The sequence below is a fragment of the Mustela nigripes genome, chromosome 15 (assembly GCF_022355385.1).
Source record: "Mustela nigripes isolate SB6536 chromosome 15, MUSNIG.SB6536, whole genome shotgun sequence".
NCBI classification, from domain to species: domain Eukaryota; kingdom Metazoa; phylum Chordata; class Mammalia; order Carnivora; family Mustelidae; genus Mustela; species Mustela nigripes.
Window position 1 is genome coordinate 84,791,779 of NC_081571.1, and position 15,023 is coordinate 84,806,801.

At 63.1% G+C, this 15,023-nt stretch overlaps 1 protein-coding gene and 1 long non-coding RNA gene across 2 annotated transcripts in view; one reads left to right on the forward strand and one right to left on the reverse strand.

The window, feature by feature from the left end:
* Nucleotides 1–3,816: 3,816 nt before the first annotated feature.
* LOC132002756 (uncharacterized) lies at nt 3,817–5,841 on the forward strand. The gene is made up of 2 exons (XR_009400002.1): nt 3,817–4,249; nt 5,128–5,841. It is a non-coding gene; the product is annotated as an uncharacterized LOC132002756 (long non-coding RNA).
* A 3,939-nt stretch (nt 5,842–9,780) lies between these two features.
* C15H13orf46 (chromosome 15 C13orf46 homolog) overlaps nt 9,781–15,023 on the reverse strand; it is a 13,364-nt gene continuing 8,121 nt past the window's right edge. The window contains exons 7-8 of the mRNA XM_059377801.1: nt 14,063–14,130; nt 9,781–12,425 (exon numbers count right to left, since the gene is read on the reverse strand). Coding sequence (XP_059233784.1) covers nt 12,359–12,425; nt 14,063–14,130 — 135 coding nt within the window. The 3' untranslated portion in view covers nt 9,781–12,358. The remainder of the gene's footprint in view (nt 12,426–14,062; nt 14,131–15,023) is intronic.

Consider the following 15,023-nt stretch of genomic DNA (forward strand, 5'->3'; position numbering starts at 1 on the left):
CCGAGGAACCAGGCCCTCTCCCCTCTGCCAGAGCCCTTCGAGGCTGACCTACAAGGGACCGTACAACCCTCCTGCCAGCCACACCCGAGGTCTCAGCCCTGCGGCCCCTCATCCCATCGGGCCTGCTCCTCCCTCCCGAGCCCCGGGGACCATCAGCCACTTGGCCAGAAACAGGAAAATGGCCCTGAAAGTCTCCCTCGGCCCGGGGCCCACTTGACCAGAGTGTGCGTTTAAGCAGCAGCCCTTTGGCTGGGGTCCGCCTGCTGGGAAATAGGGCCCCAGCCGGCCCAGAAGGAGCAGTGCCCGGGCCTGGCCAGCCTCCCGGGCGCGCCGCCTCCCTGATCCCACCAGCCCTTGCTTTTGTTGGATTTCAGATCGTCCCCTAAGTGCCTCTCGGAAGTTAGGCTCCTCCTCTTCTGTGAGGAAGTCCCGGCGGAGAGGGTCCCCCCACAGCCCTCTCCCCTGCCGAGAGCCGCTGGCTTCCAGCTTTCCTGTTCCCATGGCAACCACTGTTTGGGGGTAAACGGTACGTGCCCTCCGGGGTTCCTGGTCAGCTGCCGCGGCCTGGAGTGCTGGCTCATCCGGCCTCCTCTCTCTCGGCCGGCAGAGCCTGGCAGAGCGCCGGGCACTGAGCGGGGGCCGCTCCGCCGCCGAGCCGGGCCGTAACCCGCGGCGCCTCCCTGCCCGGTGCTGGGCCGCGTGTCCGGGAAGAGCTCCCGCTCCCCAAGCCACACTCACAGCCAGTGTGCATGTGACACCCAAATGCTGTTAACTCGGGGCCGTCCTGTGGGCCGGCTGCCCAGGAAAGGCAGGGTCCCTGAGTTCATGGCTGCTGCCGGCTGGACTCTAAAAGCCTTTTCCAAAAGCTCCAAGTCAGGAAAGGCAGACACACACTTAGGAGCCGAGAAATGGAAGTCACCGGGGGACCGGCCTGCGTGGGCGCCCCTGGTTCCTAGGTGGGGACTTGGCAGGGTGCGTGCACGGACCCTGAGCCCGGACTCCCGGGCCCCTGCTCACGCCCGCGCAGCGGCTGCAGGGCAAGAACAGGCCCACGCCACGGCCACAGGGCTGGTGGGTTCCCTTGTGGTGGGACAGGTGTGTGCCTGAGGCCTGGCTGCTGCCGGAGGCCCAGACTCACTGACCACGGACTCATCCAGAGGCCTCCCCTCGGTCAGGAGTGGGGGACTGCCCACGGCTGCTCCGAGCCATCGCACGGATGTAGGCGTGGGAGCCTCTGTCGTCTAATCAGTCCGAAGGGCAGAGCCGGTGAGCTCGCCGGGCCCCACCGTCCCCTCCGAGAGGCCCTCACGGACTCGTGGAGGCCCCACCCTCCCTCTCTGTCTACAAGCGGCACCTCCGTCTCCCTCCGCCTCTTCCCCCTGCCCCTGAAACGAGGCCCCCGGGATCACCATCCAGGGCAATCTTCCACCTGAAGTTCCTACCCGAACCCCCAGCCCCTCCAAGCCCTTTTACCAGGGAAGGGACATGTCCACAGGTCCCTGGACTAGACGTGGGTGTCTTGGGGGAGAAGTGAGCCCACGGCCGGCGACACTGGGCTCACGGTCCTTCATGTCCCCAGCTTGGACGACATCTGCCGGGAATCAAAAAGCCTCCTGCCTTACATCTGGGCCCAAACATCCCCGCTGCCCAGCACCCCTCCCCGGCTGACCCTGCACGCTCGGAAACTTGGCTTCCCTTATAGCCAGGGAGCCTTCCTGAACCTGCCTGGGGTGCCGGTGCCATGATGGGGTCACCTTTTAGAACAGGGGGCGTCGGGGTTCACCACCCAGAACGGGGGTGGGGGCAGGCCCAAGGGACTCCTGGGCCTGAAGCCTTGAGTGGGCCTTGGTTGCATTTCACCTGTGATGTGCGCACAAACACACGTCCTAGCCCCGGAGAGGGGGAGTGGCCAGGCCCTGATCTCATGGCCCGGGGCCCCAGGCTCCCTTTCTGTGCCATGTGTCTCAGGCGGGTACTAGGCTCTCGATGGCCTGTCATTTGCAAAACAGAGCTGATGGCAACACCTGTTTCTGAGGCTTGACACAGGACCAGGTGGGTCACAGACTGAACCCCGTAGGTGTCAAAGGTGGTTCACTGTGAAAGGGTTGGGCTGCAGTCCTGCAGGGCCTGGCGCTGGGCAGAGGGGCCTGGGGGCAAGGCACGTAGACCCCGTGAGCGAGCAGACAACGGGGTCATGGCTCTGACACTGCGGGGACCAGGCTCCAGCAGGGGCTCTCGCCCCGGTCCCCAGGGCCGCCTGCACGCTGAGTGGGATCCGCAGCCCTGGAGACACGGCGGCTTCCACGAGTCACCCCTCCAGGGCCCGGCTATGACGGACGAGGACTCAAGAGTGCGGGGGACGGGTGGGGGCTGCGGCGAGCCTGAGTAGAGCCTGGAGAGGGGGGAAGCAAGAGGGGCCGACCCGTCGGTCGGAGGATCGCTGCGCCCCGGAAACAGAGTGCGGAGCCAGCGGCACCCCCGCCCCCCAGACAAGCGACCCTGAAGCAGAAGACCCTCCTGTTTTCAGCCTCCCCCACCCCGACCGAACATGCTGGCCGGGACTATGCCAGTCGAGCATTTCTTTAAGAAGGTTTTCTGGGGCCCTGGACGGACGGACGGCCTCTGCGAGAGGAGAGAGTCCATGCATCCTGGTCTGGAAATGTGTCAGGGCCTGACCTCCGTCGCCCCCGTCAGCTGGAAAGGGCAGCTTGCACCTCACAGAGGGGGACCTTGAGAGCACGTGCGGCCGGGCACCGTCTGCAGTGAAGGGCCTGGCCACGTTCCTTCTGACCGTCTCCCAGCCGCGGGCTTGGTACGGCGGCGGCCTGAGCCTGCTGGCCTGCGGAGAGGGGTTTGCCCTCCACCCCCACCAACGTTCCTCTCAGGATGTCTTCTCCTGCTGTCTCCGTCTCCTCTTGGGGCTTTGACGTGTGACTGGGACCCAGGTCCTTGGAGAACTGGCGGCTCACCTCTGGCTGGTACAGGGAGACGGCACGACGGGCTTGGAACGTCCTTGGGGACGAAAGCCAGGAAATGCTCCCGAAAGTAATTAATTAGAAAAGTCAGAGCTTGTTGAAGGACACAGGGCACAGCCTGAAGGTGCTGCGGGAGGGACCCTGAGAGCAGCCAGCCGTGCGGTGACGGATCCGGACTCTAGCCCGCGGGGTCAAACCCACGTGCTTGCGATCGTGCCGAGGGGACCAGTGAAGCATCAGTGGACACCTCTTCGTTCAGAAGGGCGTCGGTCAGCCAATAGTTGTGGGCGTGGGAGACAGCGAGCCAGCAAAGCCACAGAAGCCATGACCACTGGGGGACACCAATCCCTGGGGGACAGTGTGTGGAGACTCGGGGCTTGTGCCCCAAGAGGACCGTGGACTTCAGCGTGAGACTTGACAGCCAGTCACCCGGACCCAAGGCCGACCCCCTGGGGTCTCTCTCCCTGGCTCTCCAGCGGTCCAGTCACGACAACAGCGTGACCCCACAGGTGCTAGGACACATGCTGAATGGGCGCCACAGCAAGGGGCAGGGGAGGCCACACGCATGTGGGTCAAGGCCCACACAACCCTCTGGAGCCATGTGATCTGGGCGGCTCCTCAGGTTTACACAAGGTCCGGGAGCCCTCACGTGCACGGTGCGGCCGGGCCCTTCTCTGGGGCGGGGGGGTGGCCTGAGCACGGTGGGTGCTACGCAGCACAGCACCCCAGGCGACACACAGCACCGTCCCCCAGAGAGCCCCTCCTTCTAAGGGACAGGTCAGGTGGTCAGCAGGATTCAGGAGTCTTCTGGGTGGGCAGTCAGCTGGGTGAGATGCTAAATGAGCACTTTGGCCGGGCCAGTCTGTGTCTGGGGCTGTCCTGCTGCGCTCTCCGGGAAGAGGTGGGAGCCAGAGCATGATTGCTACAGAAGTTCCCAGGCCCAGTGGCCGCTCTGGAACAAAGGCCGCTGGAAAGGGAAGCCTGTGCTGAGAGAGCGTCCAGCAGCTGGGCCAGGCAGGGCACAGAGTGACGACGGCGCCACGGCTGCGGCCGCTGCACCCTTCCCAATCCTGTCCAGCAGGGGACCCACTGTCGTGGTCCTGCACTGCAGGCCAGGCCAGGGCAGAAGCGGGATGGCGGGTAGGCAGGGGCCTCCGAGGCCGGACACAGAAGCGGTCGGGCTGTGCTCGCCCATGCGTCCCTCCTCTGTGTGCTGCGGCAGGTTCTCTGGAGGAGCACCAGAGCACGGCCCAGAGGCTGGGTCATCCGAACAGGTGAGGAGGCCACTGGGCATGACGGTCCGACGCAGTGCTCAGAGGAAGGTACAGGGAAGACCAGGCCCGTCCCCCACTCTGCAGCCCTGAGCAAACAGGAGGCAAGAGGGCTTCCGGGCTGGAGCCGGTGACCTGGGGGCACCACCCAGGGCTCAAACACGGGGTCCTGCATGGGCACGTCGGCGGGGGGGCAGCCCCTGGGGCCCTGAGAAGCCCAAATCCCCAGCCAGCTGGGGCGGACGCGGCTGCCGCCGGTGGCCGTCTGCGGAAGCAGGAGCGAGGGTGGCGGGAGATTTTTCCCTGCTCGTGTGGCCACCGCGGCTTGGGCCGGTGACTCCCTGGGAGCTCAGAGTCTAACAGGCCTGTTCATTCATCAAGGTGATGGGACCCAGGACCTTGAGAGCTTGCCCAGATTCGAGACGTAGCTGCCTGAGGGGCTGAGAGGGTCCGGCAGAGCATGTGTGCAGGGGGACCAGGGGCCAGGACAGGGAGAGATGTGGCGAACAGGCCAGGCGTCCCCAGCAGGCGCCCCGGCCACTTGCTGGCTGTGGCCCTGGGCATCCCTGGTTGAGTCTCAAACTTCCAATGCGTGGGCCCGCCCGGTTCTCCGGCTGGCAGGGGCAGATCCCTGGACACGCCGTCACGTGTGTGAACAGGCGGCGGAGGGGTAGCGGGGTACGAGAAACCCAGAGCAAGGCCACTTTGGGCACCATCCGCCATGCTCAGCTTGGGGAGGGTCCCGAGCTCTTCCTCCCCCAGCGGGAGGCCCCTCTCCTCCCCAAGCTTGTGCAGGACCCAAGGGTTGCAGGTATGACTTGTGCCTTCCTCCCCCGTCATTCTGGACTGTCAGCCCAGACTGCTCGTCCTGCCTTTTCCAGGATCACACGTCACGCCGCGGCATGCCGGCACCCCAGAGCACCAGAGCAGCCATGGGGCAAGGCTCAGGCTGGCTTCAGACGTCCCGCCGTGGAACCTGGAGCATTTCTCATCACTCCTGGGAGCCGGTGTGAGGTTCTCAAGAACCCGTCCAAGTTCACATCCATCGCTGGAGCGCCACACGGTGACTTAGAGGGACCCCTGCCTGACGGATGGTCCAGACATCACGTGGCTGAAAACGCTCCCTGCTTCTCCAGAGAATGGGCAGCGGGCACCTGCTGCAGGGGAGGGGCCCCAGGACAGCGAGGGTGAGGGTAGGGGCGAGGAAGAACCGAGAAGGTACTGTTGGGGGCGTCACAAGTCGTCGGATACCGAGGCATGAATGCGATGCCGGCACGAGACGCGCACGCGGCGAACCGGACTGCTGCCAAACCGACCACTGCAGAACCGGACCGCTGCCGAGGGACTCAGCGGAGCCAGGCACGCTGAGGGCTTTGTCCAGACCCAGGCATGGAGCTCCAGGACCCGCGCAGGTTCCCGAGGGAGAGGAGCGTCATCTGCTGTTCCCAAGGACCCTTTCTACCGTGCTCGGACTCCTGGCTCCTAGCCAGCTGAGTGTGACCCCTGGCCTCTGACCTCTGGGGAGCCAAACACCAATGGCCAGTGACTGGGTTCATTGTACCCACACAACGGAGATAAAAACGTTTGGACAGTGAGTTTCACCGAATCTGCTTTGTGTGAGTAAAGACACTGGGGCCCCCACGGCAGCCGGGGGGGCCGGACGGGGGGTGCTTGGGGGACGGAGCACCCTGACCCCAGGAGTTAGGGCCAGAGTGGGATTGTTGGGCCGCCGGTGGGTGTCAGAGAGTCGGCGAGGGCTGCTGACCCTCTCTGTCCCAGCTCCCCCCAACCCTGGGCAGGGGTGTGTGGGAAGGAGAGGTCTCCGCAAAGGGAAGGTGTGCTCTGTCCTGACCTCTGACTGGCGGAGCCCAGTCCCTTGTGCAGAGGACAGATGTGAGCAAAGCTTGGCCTGAGTCTCCCCCCGACTCCTGCTCCAGCAGAGGGCTTGGGCTGGGTGAGGGGACGGCCCCTCAGGCTTCTGGGTCCTGGGGAGGTCATCGCAGTCACAGGCTGGCTAGTGACCCTGGTGACCCTGCTCACCCCACAGCCGCCTGCCTTGATCTGCTTTCCCCACAGAGAACACCGACTGTGTCTCTGGGCTTCGCCTCAGCCCCCTACCCCCAGCCCTCACTGCCCACTAACGAACCCGTAGCCAGGGTGGGGGGTAAGGCCCTCACTGGGTAGGGGGGCGAGCGGCCCCTGATCCCACCTTGTGTCTCCAAGCTGGGTGTCAGTTTGCAGTTGGCCATTTTGTTCGGTTGCTGAAACAGACCTGTGTGTATCAGAGGGGTCAGGGAAATCACATTTCCCTGTTGTTTGTTTAGAAAACCCTGCCAGAGGGGCTCCTGGGGGGCTCAGTCAGTGCGGCGTCTGCCTTCGGCTTGGGTTGTGGTCCCTGGGTCCTAGGATTGAGCCCCGTATCGGGCTTCCTGCTCAGCATGGAGCCTGCTTCTCCCTCTGCCTCCGCCGCAGCCTCTGTCACGCTTGCTCTCATAAATAGGTAAAATTGAAAGAAAGGAAGGAAGAAAGAAAGAGAAGGAAAGAGAGAGAAAGAAAAGAAAACCGTGCCAGAGCCTGGAGCCCAGACTGTAATGGAGGCATCAGGGCCGAGAGACGGAGACCCTTAGCCCAGGGTCGAGCTTGCGGCTGCAGAGAACAGGGCGGGCTGGGGCGTCTGAGCCTCTCTCTCGAGCCTGTTTGCAGGGATTGGCATCCCCACTCCGCATCGGGAAGGGAGCAGCCGCAGGACAGCGTGTGGATGTCCCTATCCCCGTCCTCCGAAGCCCAAAGGGAGGGACAGCCCCAAATCATCAGGATCCGGTCATGCCCTGACCGCCTGCAGGCTTAGAGGCTGGGCCCAGGAAGTTCTGGAAGGGCCCCTCCAAGGGCCTAGTGTGGGGTTGGCTCGAGCAGCCCCCGTCCCAGATATCCGTGGGGGAGGGGGAAGGGGTGTTCTCCTGGCTGGAATTCTGCTCTCAGCCTGCCCAGACTCTTGGGGCAGTGATTGGGAAACATGCTTTTCAAGGTCATGGTTTGGGGTGTGACTCAAGGCAGGAATGCACACGCCTCCCTCCCTGCCAAGACTCTGCCCCCAGTGGGCCAGTGGGGACCCAGGGGTGGCTCCGGGGCTTCGGAGCCACTTGCTGAAGACAGGAAACTGTCTCCTGGTGACCGGCAGTGAGGTTGTCTGGAAGCAAGTGACACAGTGAGCGGAACCCAGGAGTGTGTTCAGAGCGAGAGGGGCAGGAAGCAGCCAGCAAACGGCGCGAAGAGCTCCCCCGTGGACGAATCCGGAAGCGGGGTGCGTGCCTGTCGGGGAGGGACAAGGCCGGCTCCCCAGGGATCCCCCAGCTGTGGGGGCAGAGGATACAGTGGGGGTGCTGTGGTGTCTGAAGGACCCCGTGAGAGCATTGTGAGAAGCCTGCCTAGGCCAGGTCTCCGCTGAGATGGGACCCTGGGACCCTGGGACCCTGGCTGTGGGGGCAGAACGAGGCCATGTGCACCTTAGTTCTACCATCTGTAGAGTGGGACCGCCCACCCCTCCTGGTCTCCCGGCTCTGTCAGAACGGAATCCTTCTAACCTGCAGCCAGAGGGCCCACTCACTCCCCAGCTCCCCGCAGAGGCGGTGCTGGTCAGAACCAGTAGTGGCTTTCCCACAGACTGCTGCGCTGTGGCCAGGGCCTGGGCCGGTTAAGCCCAGCGTGACCCAGAAGGAGTCGCCGGACCGAACCTCCTGCTTGTGCACATTGGACTCCCCGGAAGCCCTGTCCCCCGAAAACAAGCAGAGGGAGACCTTGGGGAAGTCTAGCCGGCCCTGATGAGGGCTCCCGCCCCCAGCCCGCACAGGATTCTGTCTCTCCTGAGCCCCAGGACTGCCCTCCCCCTTGCCCTTGTCCGGGGTGCCTGGGGTGGATTCTCAGGCAGGCTGTGTTTGGGGGCACTGGACAGGGCTACAGGAAGAGCGCCTTTCCCTCTGCCCAGGCTTGGGCTGCCCCCAGACAACCCTCACGGCTCGTGCACTGGTGGTCTTCGATCCCGGGCACGCTTCTCACCTCCCCAGGCCTCAGCAGCCCCCAGATGCCCGTGCAGTGGCCAGGCCATCCCGACTCAGCTCCTGCCTTCCAGGCAGGCCCTCCACACCCCACGTCACTGGACACCAGGGCACCCGGTGACTGCAGATGGAGTTTTGCCCTCTGTTTTGTGGAGGTCTTTGTGGGAAGGATCTATTTGAGGTAAGTTTCCACATGAACCAAGAATTTCCAGCCCTGGGAAGCACCCGAGATGGTCGAAGTGGAAGTGCCAAGGAGGTCTGTCTGCCGGTCTGTCCTACAGAGCTCGTGGGGTCATGGGTCATGGGGTCAGAGGGCAAGGAGCGCCAGCACCTGGGAACCTGACCTCTGGGCAGCGGGTGTAAGTCCCCAGCCCTAAACAGGAGGAGCGGAGATGCACAGTGCGCACAGGGTCTGGGTCAAGGCCTCGTCTTGCCCACAGCTGGAGGCCAACAAAGCACTGGCATTCCAGCCCCCCTTAGGAATGACCAGACTTTAAATTCTCGGGTGCTAACGGAGCGACTCGCCATCGCCACCTCTTGGACAGTGGTGGTGACCTCCCCGCTGAGGAACCGGGTGTCGCGCCGCAGCAGGCCCGCCACCAGGAGGCGCACTGGACAGGCGTCTCTGCGCGCTCGGGGCGCACCTGCCAGTGTCCAGGGCTGGCTGCGGGAGGCGCACGTTCCACGCGAGGGTCCTGGAGGCCCGGAGAAGGGCCAGAAGCCAACTGCCCAGCGGCAACAGCATATTTAGGTCAGGGCTTGGGCACGGTGATCTCTGAGGGCAGCAGCCGGTGACCGGCGTCGCCGAGGGTCCCTCACGTACACACTCTCAGCTACACAGCGGGGCTGGGAGCAGAACCTGTAGGTTGTGGTGGAATTAAGGACTTCAGATTCGCAAAAACGCTCTGGACAGCTTCCTGTGCCTGGCACAGAGCCAACACCTGCTGCCTGCTGTCGCCGCCGCTGTCCCGGGACTCTCGGGGGGCCCGGAACGTTATCCCCACGGTGCCCTGTGCCCTGGGGTGCAGCTGCCGGAGGTTGCTTCTCAAGGTGATGGAGTTCGTGTCTATGGAGCTCCGTGTTCCGCGGATGCCCGCTCTCTGTGCCCCACTGGAATGGACACTCCGAGAGGAGCGGTGTTGGTCTCGGTCGCCGGCGTGGCCCACGGTAGGTGTTCAGCACCACTCACGGGTGACATTGGTGAAAACGCATGGGACAGTGAAAACTCGTAAAGAAACGGTTGCGGCGCGATGCTGCGCTTGTAAAAAAGCTGTATATATCCCTCCCACTCCACGCTCCACGTTCATCATATATACTTATTACGTATTACATAGAAGTATACGAAGACTCTAGCACGGAGAATAGGAAAGAGGAGAAATTAAATGGGTTTTGAGAGCTCCCGTATTACCCCCAAGGAAGACGCATGTGGGATTTGGCGGGGGGGGGGGGGGGGACATTACTGGAGAGAAAAGGCTGGAGGCATTGCCGGGGGTGCGGGTATTGGCGGCACAGGAGCAGCGCCCAGAACTGGTGTCGCTCCCTGAGCTTGTGTGTGCGCGGGACGCTGCCTGTCCTGTCCTGTCCCTGCCCCAGGAGGGCTCTGGTGGCCTCTCTCACTTACTGGTGTCTGCGGGCCCCCTGAAGGGCCAAGGGGGAAACCAGGCCTGGGACCGGGGATGACGGGGCCACCACCTGCGACCATGGGCCAAGCCCAGTGTGACAGAAAATGCCACCAGTGAGCTTCCTCAGGGCCCTTGACAGGTGGAGGTGGGGGAACCCGAGGGCGGGGGTGCCTCTGAGCAGGGGGAGGCCAGCAGAGGTCGGAAGGCACCGGGGCGCCAGGGCGGCCAGCAGCTCAGGCTGAACACTGTGGCTCCTGCTTGCCGTCCAGCCTGCTGTGTTTCTGGCTGCCAGCGAGCGGGCCCTACTGCTCCATGTGAACCTACCTCCTCTAGGCGGCCGCTGGGTGTCCAAGTTGCCTCCCCCGCCCCCACCCCCAGGGCTGGTGCACTTTCCAGGCGGGACAGATGGGCCTACCCACAGGCAGTGCCTGCTCCATGGAAGCCTCAGCAGAGCGAGGTCCAGCCAGGCAGGGCTGGCAACCCTTGACATGCCCAGGATGGGGCCTTGGCGCTTTCCCCGCGTGTGCGCTCCCGCAAGAGCCCCTGGCTTCCGGGGCCCCCCTGCCCGCAGCTCAGGGACTTGGCATGGAGGAGAAGGCTGGACAAAGCCCCCACACCTGCAAGCCAAACGCCTCCAGTTACACCCCAGGCCCGCCCTGGCCCGGGTGCTCGGCAGATGCACCCAGACGATCGCTGGCCCAGCCGACCGGAAGACACCCCCAGACCTCTAAGGTTCAGAGGCCCAGTGAAAAGTCAGACATGATCTGATTTGGGAGTTTATACCCTAACCCGGTGAAAGGTTCAAGCAAGCTAGCCCCGCTGTGCACACTGTGGCCTCCCCGCTTTCCAGCCCTGAGAAGCCGGCAGCCACATGCCTTGACAAGGGACGGACGGTGAGAGGAATGGACGCCAAAGGGCCACCCAGGCCGTCACCCTCCTGTCCTGTGGCTGAGCCTGGGCACAGAGGAATCTGCAAAGCCACTGTGGTCAGTGCTGCCCTGGGGAGGGGGCCCTGGGACCCGAGCATGGAGGTCTGCTCCTCCTGTCCCGGCCACGGGGCAGACCAACTGTGTCTCCAGAAGCTTCCTGGGGGCCTCCGTAGTAGGTGGTGTCTGGTAGGAGCTGGGCGGGGACGGGGGCTGCCTGTCTGGGGGCTGGGACAGGGTCTGAGCAGTGATCCGGCCTCCGTGCACGGCACCTCTGAGCCCACGGAGTGCTCGGAGCGCTTGGCAAGTGACCCGCTCTGGGATCTGGTCCTGTGACAGCTTGGCCCCTGCCTGCCCAGGGATGCTGGTTCACGCAGTGGATCTCAGCAGTTTGCAGCTGCCTCTGAGCCTCGCTGCTCTCAGACCAACAGCGCTGCCCCGGGGGGATGGCGGGCGTTTGAGGGCTTCACCTGTGGGACTCCTCTGAGCTCTGAGCCCAGATACTCTTCACCCTGAGATGCCGCTTCTCATGGGCCCTCGTTCCCCTGAGCACTTGTGTGTGCTGTATGTGCGTGCGCATGTGAGGGTGTGACTGCCTACGTGTGTGCGTGTATGTGTGCGTACGTGTGCGTGTGCGTGTGCACATGCTCATGGGGGTGACAGTGCGTGCGTGTGCTGCGTTCTCCATCTTCGGTTGGATGCTGGTTGGCCTGTGGCAGTTGGCGGAGCCTCAACTGTCTGAACAAGACACTGCGAAGCCCTGTCATGCTTCCCTTTGCGTGGCCCTCTGCTCCCGCCCCGTCGTCCTGTGAGCACCGTCTCCCAGAGCCTCGATGTGTGACGCGGTGTCCCCGGGAGCCCCCGACCCTCACAGCTCCTGCACACGGCTGTAGGGCTGGCACTCCCCTGGTCAGGTTTGCCTCCCAGGGCTCAGGGAACACGCTTGGCCTCCCTCAGGGCTCTTCTCCCTGGGGCTGGGACTCCCCTGAGGTGCACTGGGGGCCAAGTTCATGGGCCATCGCTGAGAATAGAGCCCTCTCCAGGACGCCAGGGGGAGCTGACTTTGTTTCTTGGTGTTCATATGATCTGAAGGGCAGGGCTAGGTGGTCACGGCCGCCATCGCCGTCCTGCACACGTGACCTGGGAGGCTCCACCTTCTATCCCGGAGCTCCCCCCCACCCAGTTACACTTCAGGGAACGAGGTACATGGAAGAGATGGGGACCCCGCAGCGGGAACCAGAGAGAGAGAACAACTTCCGTTCACACTTTATTGTGTAAGATGGCCTCGTCGCTTAGCCAGCGGACCAGTGGGTCATACCTGGGTGGTCCTCGGTGCCCTGAAATGGTGTCAGTGTCATTTCTCAGGGATGCTTGTCTCAAGCCCCAGTCCCTCCCCACCAGCTCACTGCAGGACTGAGGCGGCCAGCAGGTCAGGAGAGCAGCTTTCCGTCCCCTCCAGATGCCCCCGGGCCTCCAGCCCTGTCCCGACGCCGACTACCTTGTCCACGGCAGCTACACGCTCTCCTTCGTCTTCCTTCGGGTGGAGTAGGGGATGCAGCACACCCAGCTGGTCCTGGTCCTACAGCCGGGAGAGACAGGCACGCCCACCCGAGCTCAGGGCCCAGTGCCGCAGGCAGCACCCTCCACCCCAGCAGCCCATGCCCTCATCAAGCCCGGGGGCCCAGGGCTTGCCAGTCAGAGGGTGACGGGGCCCTGCACACACGAGCGGACTCCGGTGCAGAGCTGGGCTTGCCCTCCCCACAGCGCCCGAGCTTCCTCCCGCCCACCCCGTGCTGTTGTCCTCCGCGCTGAGAGGCCGAACCAGAAGGGGCTGTTGATCATAAGCTAGCTGTTGACCCAGGCTCGCTGAACAAACGCTCCTCTTGGCCCCAAAGCCAAGCCCGCGCCAGCCGGCCCCGCACCCAGCCCTGCCCATTTCCTGAACACCGCGGCCTGTGCCGTTCCCCGGTGGGTGGTCTCTGGGGCCTCCACTTCCTACCAAAGCTGCCTCTGGGACAAGTCAGCCGTACCTCTTCCTTTGCAGGGACCCCACAGCTCAATGTCAAAGCATCCACTGGTCACAAGCAGCAGCTAGCCCATGGGTGCCCAGCCCTGCTCTGAATGGGCCCAGGGGAGAGCCTGCATGGAGAAGCCTCAGCTTGGAGGAAAACGGAGACAGCCGGTGGGCAGGGCCGTGGGACAGACGGGTGACCCCGAAACCGCCAGCAGGTGTGAGGGCGGGCCTGTCTGGAGGGCCCTGCGGAGTCCCCCTTCCCACTGGCCGAGCGGCCTCCAGCAGCCTGGGCTTGGATCTGCGTGCTGGCCCTGGCCGGCTGGTTTGCTGGGGGCAGCAGAGTCGTCGGGCCGGCCCTTGGGGCAGAACACAAAGCCGCCCAGCCGTGTCCACTGGAGCCCACGAGCCAGCGCCGACCTCACTGTTGCTGGGAGGGCCCTGGGTGACTTACACGTTTTTGTGTTTCCTTATTTAAAAGGACCATGTGTCGGTTTTACAAAGGAATTTACTTTGTATCTAAATATCTCTATTAGAGCTATTTTTCTTTTAAGAAGTGTTGGAGCAGGTAAGCCGCGGTGCTAACACAGTGTTCATCCCGGGGCTGGATGAACCGTCGCTTTCTTCCTAGCGCTTCGCTATGCTTGAAAGAAAAACAGATCCGCGGCCCTTGGGTGACACATCGGCTTGCTTCCAGTGCCCTTTATGGCCTCAGGACTTCGTGGGACTTGGCTGGCTCTAGCCAGTGCCTACCCTAGGAGGGTGTGAGTGATCAGATCAAACATGCCTCCCACCCCCGTGCAGGGGCCTGGCGCACTTCGCAGAGTCTCTGACCGGTGATGGGGCCTCCCTCCCTGCGAAACCCCAAACGGAGAAGCTGGCATCGTCCCCATGGACACACATCCCTCTCACCTTCTCTGCTTCCTGCCACCTCTCCCACCTCATAGTCTGGCCAATGCGTTGGCTGATGGGATGGGGAGAAAGGGTCTGGCTGTCGGGTGAAGGGGACCCAAGCTAAGGGTTGTCCCTGAGTCCCACGGCTCGCCTCTCAGCCCCTCCAGGCTCATCAAAGCTTGGGTCTCTGCAGACCCAGAAGAGGAAGGCAGGCAAGCAGTGGGGTCCTGCACATTCCACCTGAGGCCCAGCAGACGCCGTGGTAGAGGAGAACCCCAGTCTCTGTGGATAACGCCACAGGCATGACTCACTCATCTTCTGACAAATCCCCCATGTCCATCTGGGCCCGCTTCTCTTCTCTCATGGCACCTGTGACCGCCTGTGGGAAGGGGCAGGAGCAGTTTGGAACAAGTAGAGAGAATCAGCCCATCAGCCACAGCCACCAAGGCCAGATCTGCTAGACCCACCCAAGGGCCAGACGGGGCCGCAGAGACTATGTTGGCACTGCGCCTCTTCCCATGAGTTGGGACAGTGTCAAGAGAAGACTTCCGAAAAGGGGGGGGCACCTGGGTGGCTCTGTCAGTCAAGTGTCTGACTCCTGATTTCCGCCTTGTGTTGGGCTCACGTGCTGAGAGCAGAGCCTGCTCAAGATTCTCTCCTTGCCCTCCACTTGCCCCACACTCTCTCTCATTCCATGTGTCCCTCTCTAAAGAAAGGAGGGACCCTGACCAAGGAACTCTGCCCTTGAAGTGGGCCACCGTGACCTCTGGACTGTACTCCCAACTCTGCCACTGGGGGACCCTCCTTGAGTCCTTAAAACCTGTGTTGCCCATGAGACAGCCTTGTGAGGAGTAACAGCCAGCACTCTCCACTGTACCACATGTTCTGAGGGCGAAGAGATAGGGGGTGCAATCTGGAAAAGGACAGTCCCCAAGAAGGAGCTTAAATTTAAATTTAAAACACTTCCAGAGATGGCTGCCCACTACAGCTGAGAAATGGAGGGCACCCTAGGACATTTGTGCTGGATGGTCCAGACAGACCACTGGTCAACACCTTCCTTTTACAGAAAATGATGCTGCTGTATGACGATGGTGATGATGATGATGGTGGTGGTGGTGGTCGTCATGGTGGTGATAATAATGATGACAATGGTGTTGAGGTGATAGTGATGGCTAATGGTGATAACGGTGGTGATGGTGGTGAGGTGGTGATATGATGATGGTGATGGTGGTGATGGTGGTGGTGACGGTGGTGATGGTGATGGTGGTGATG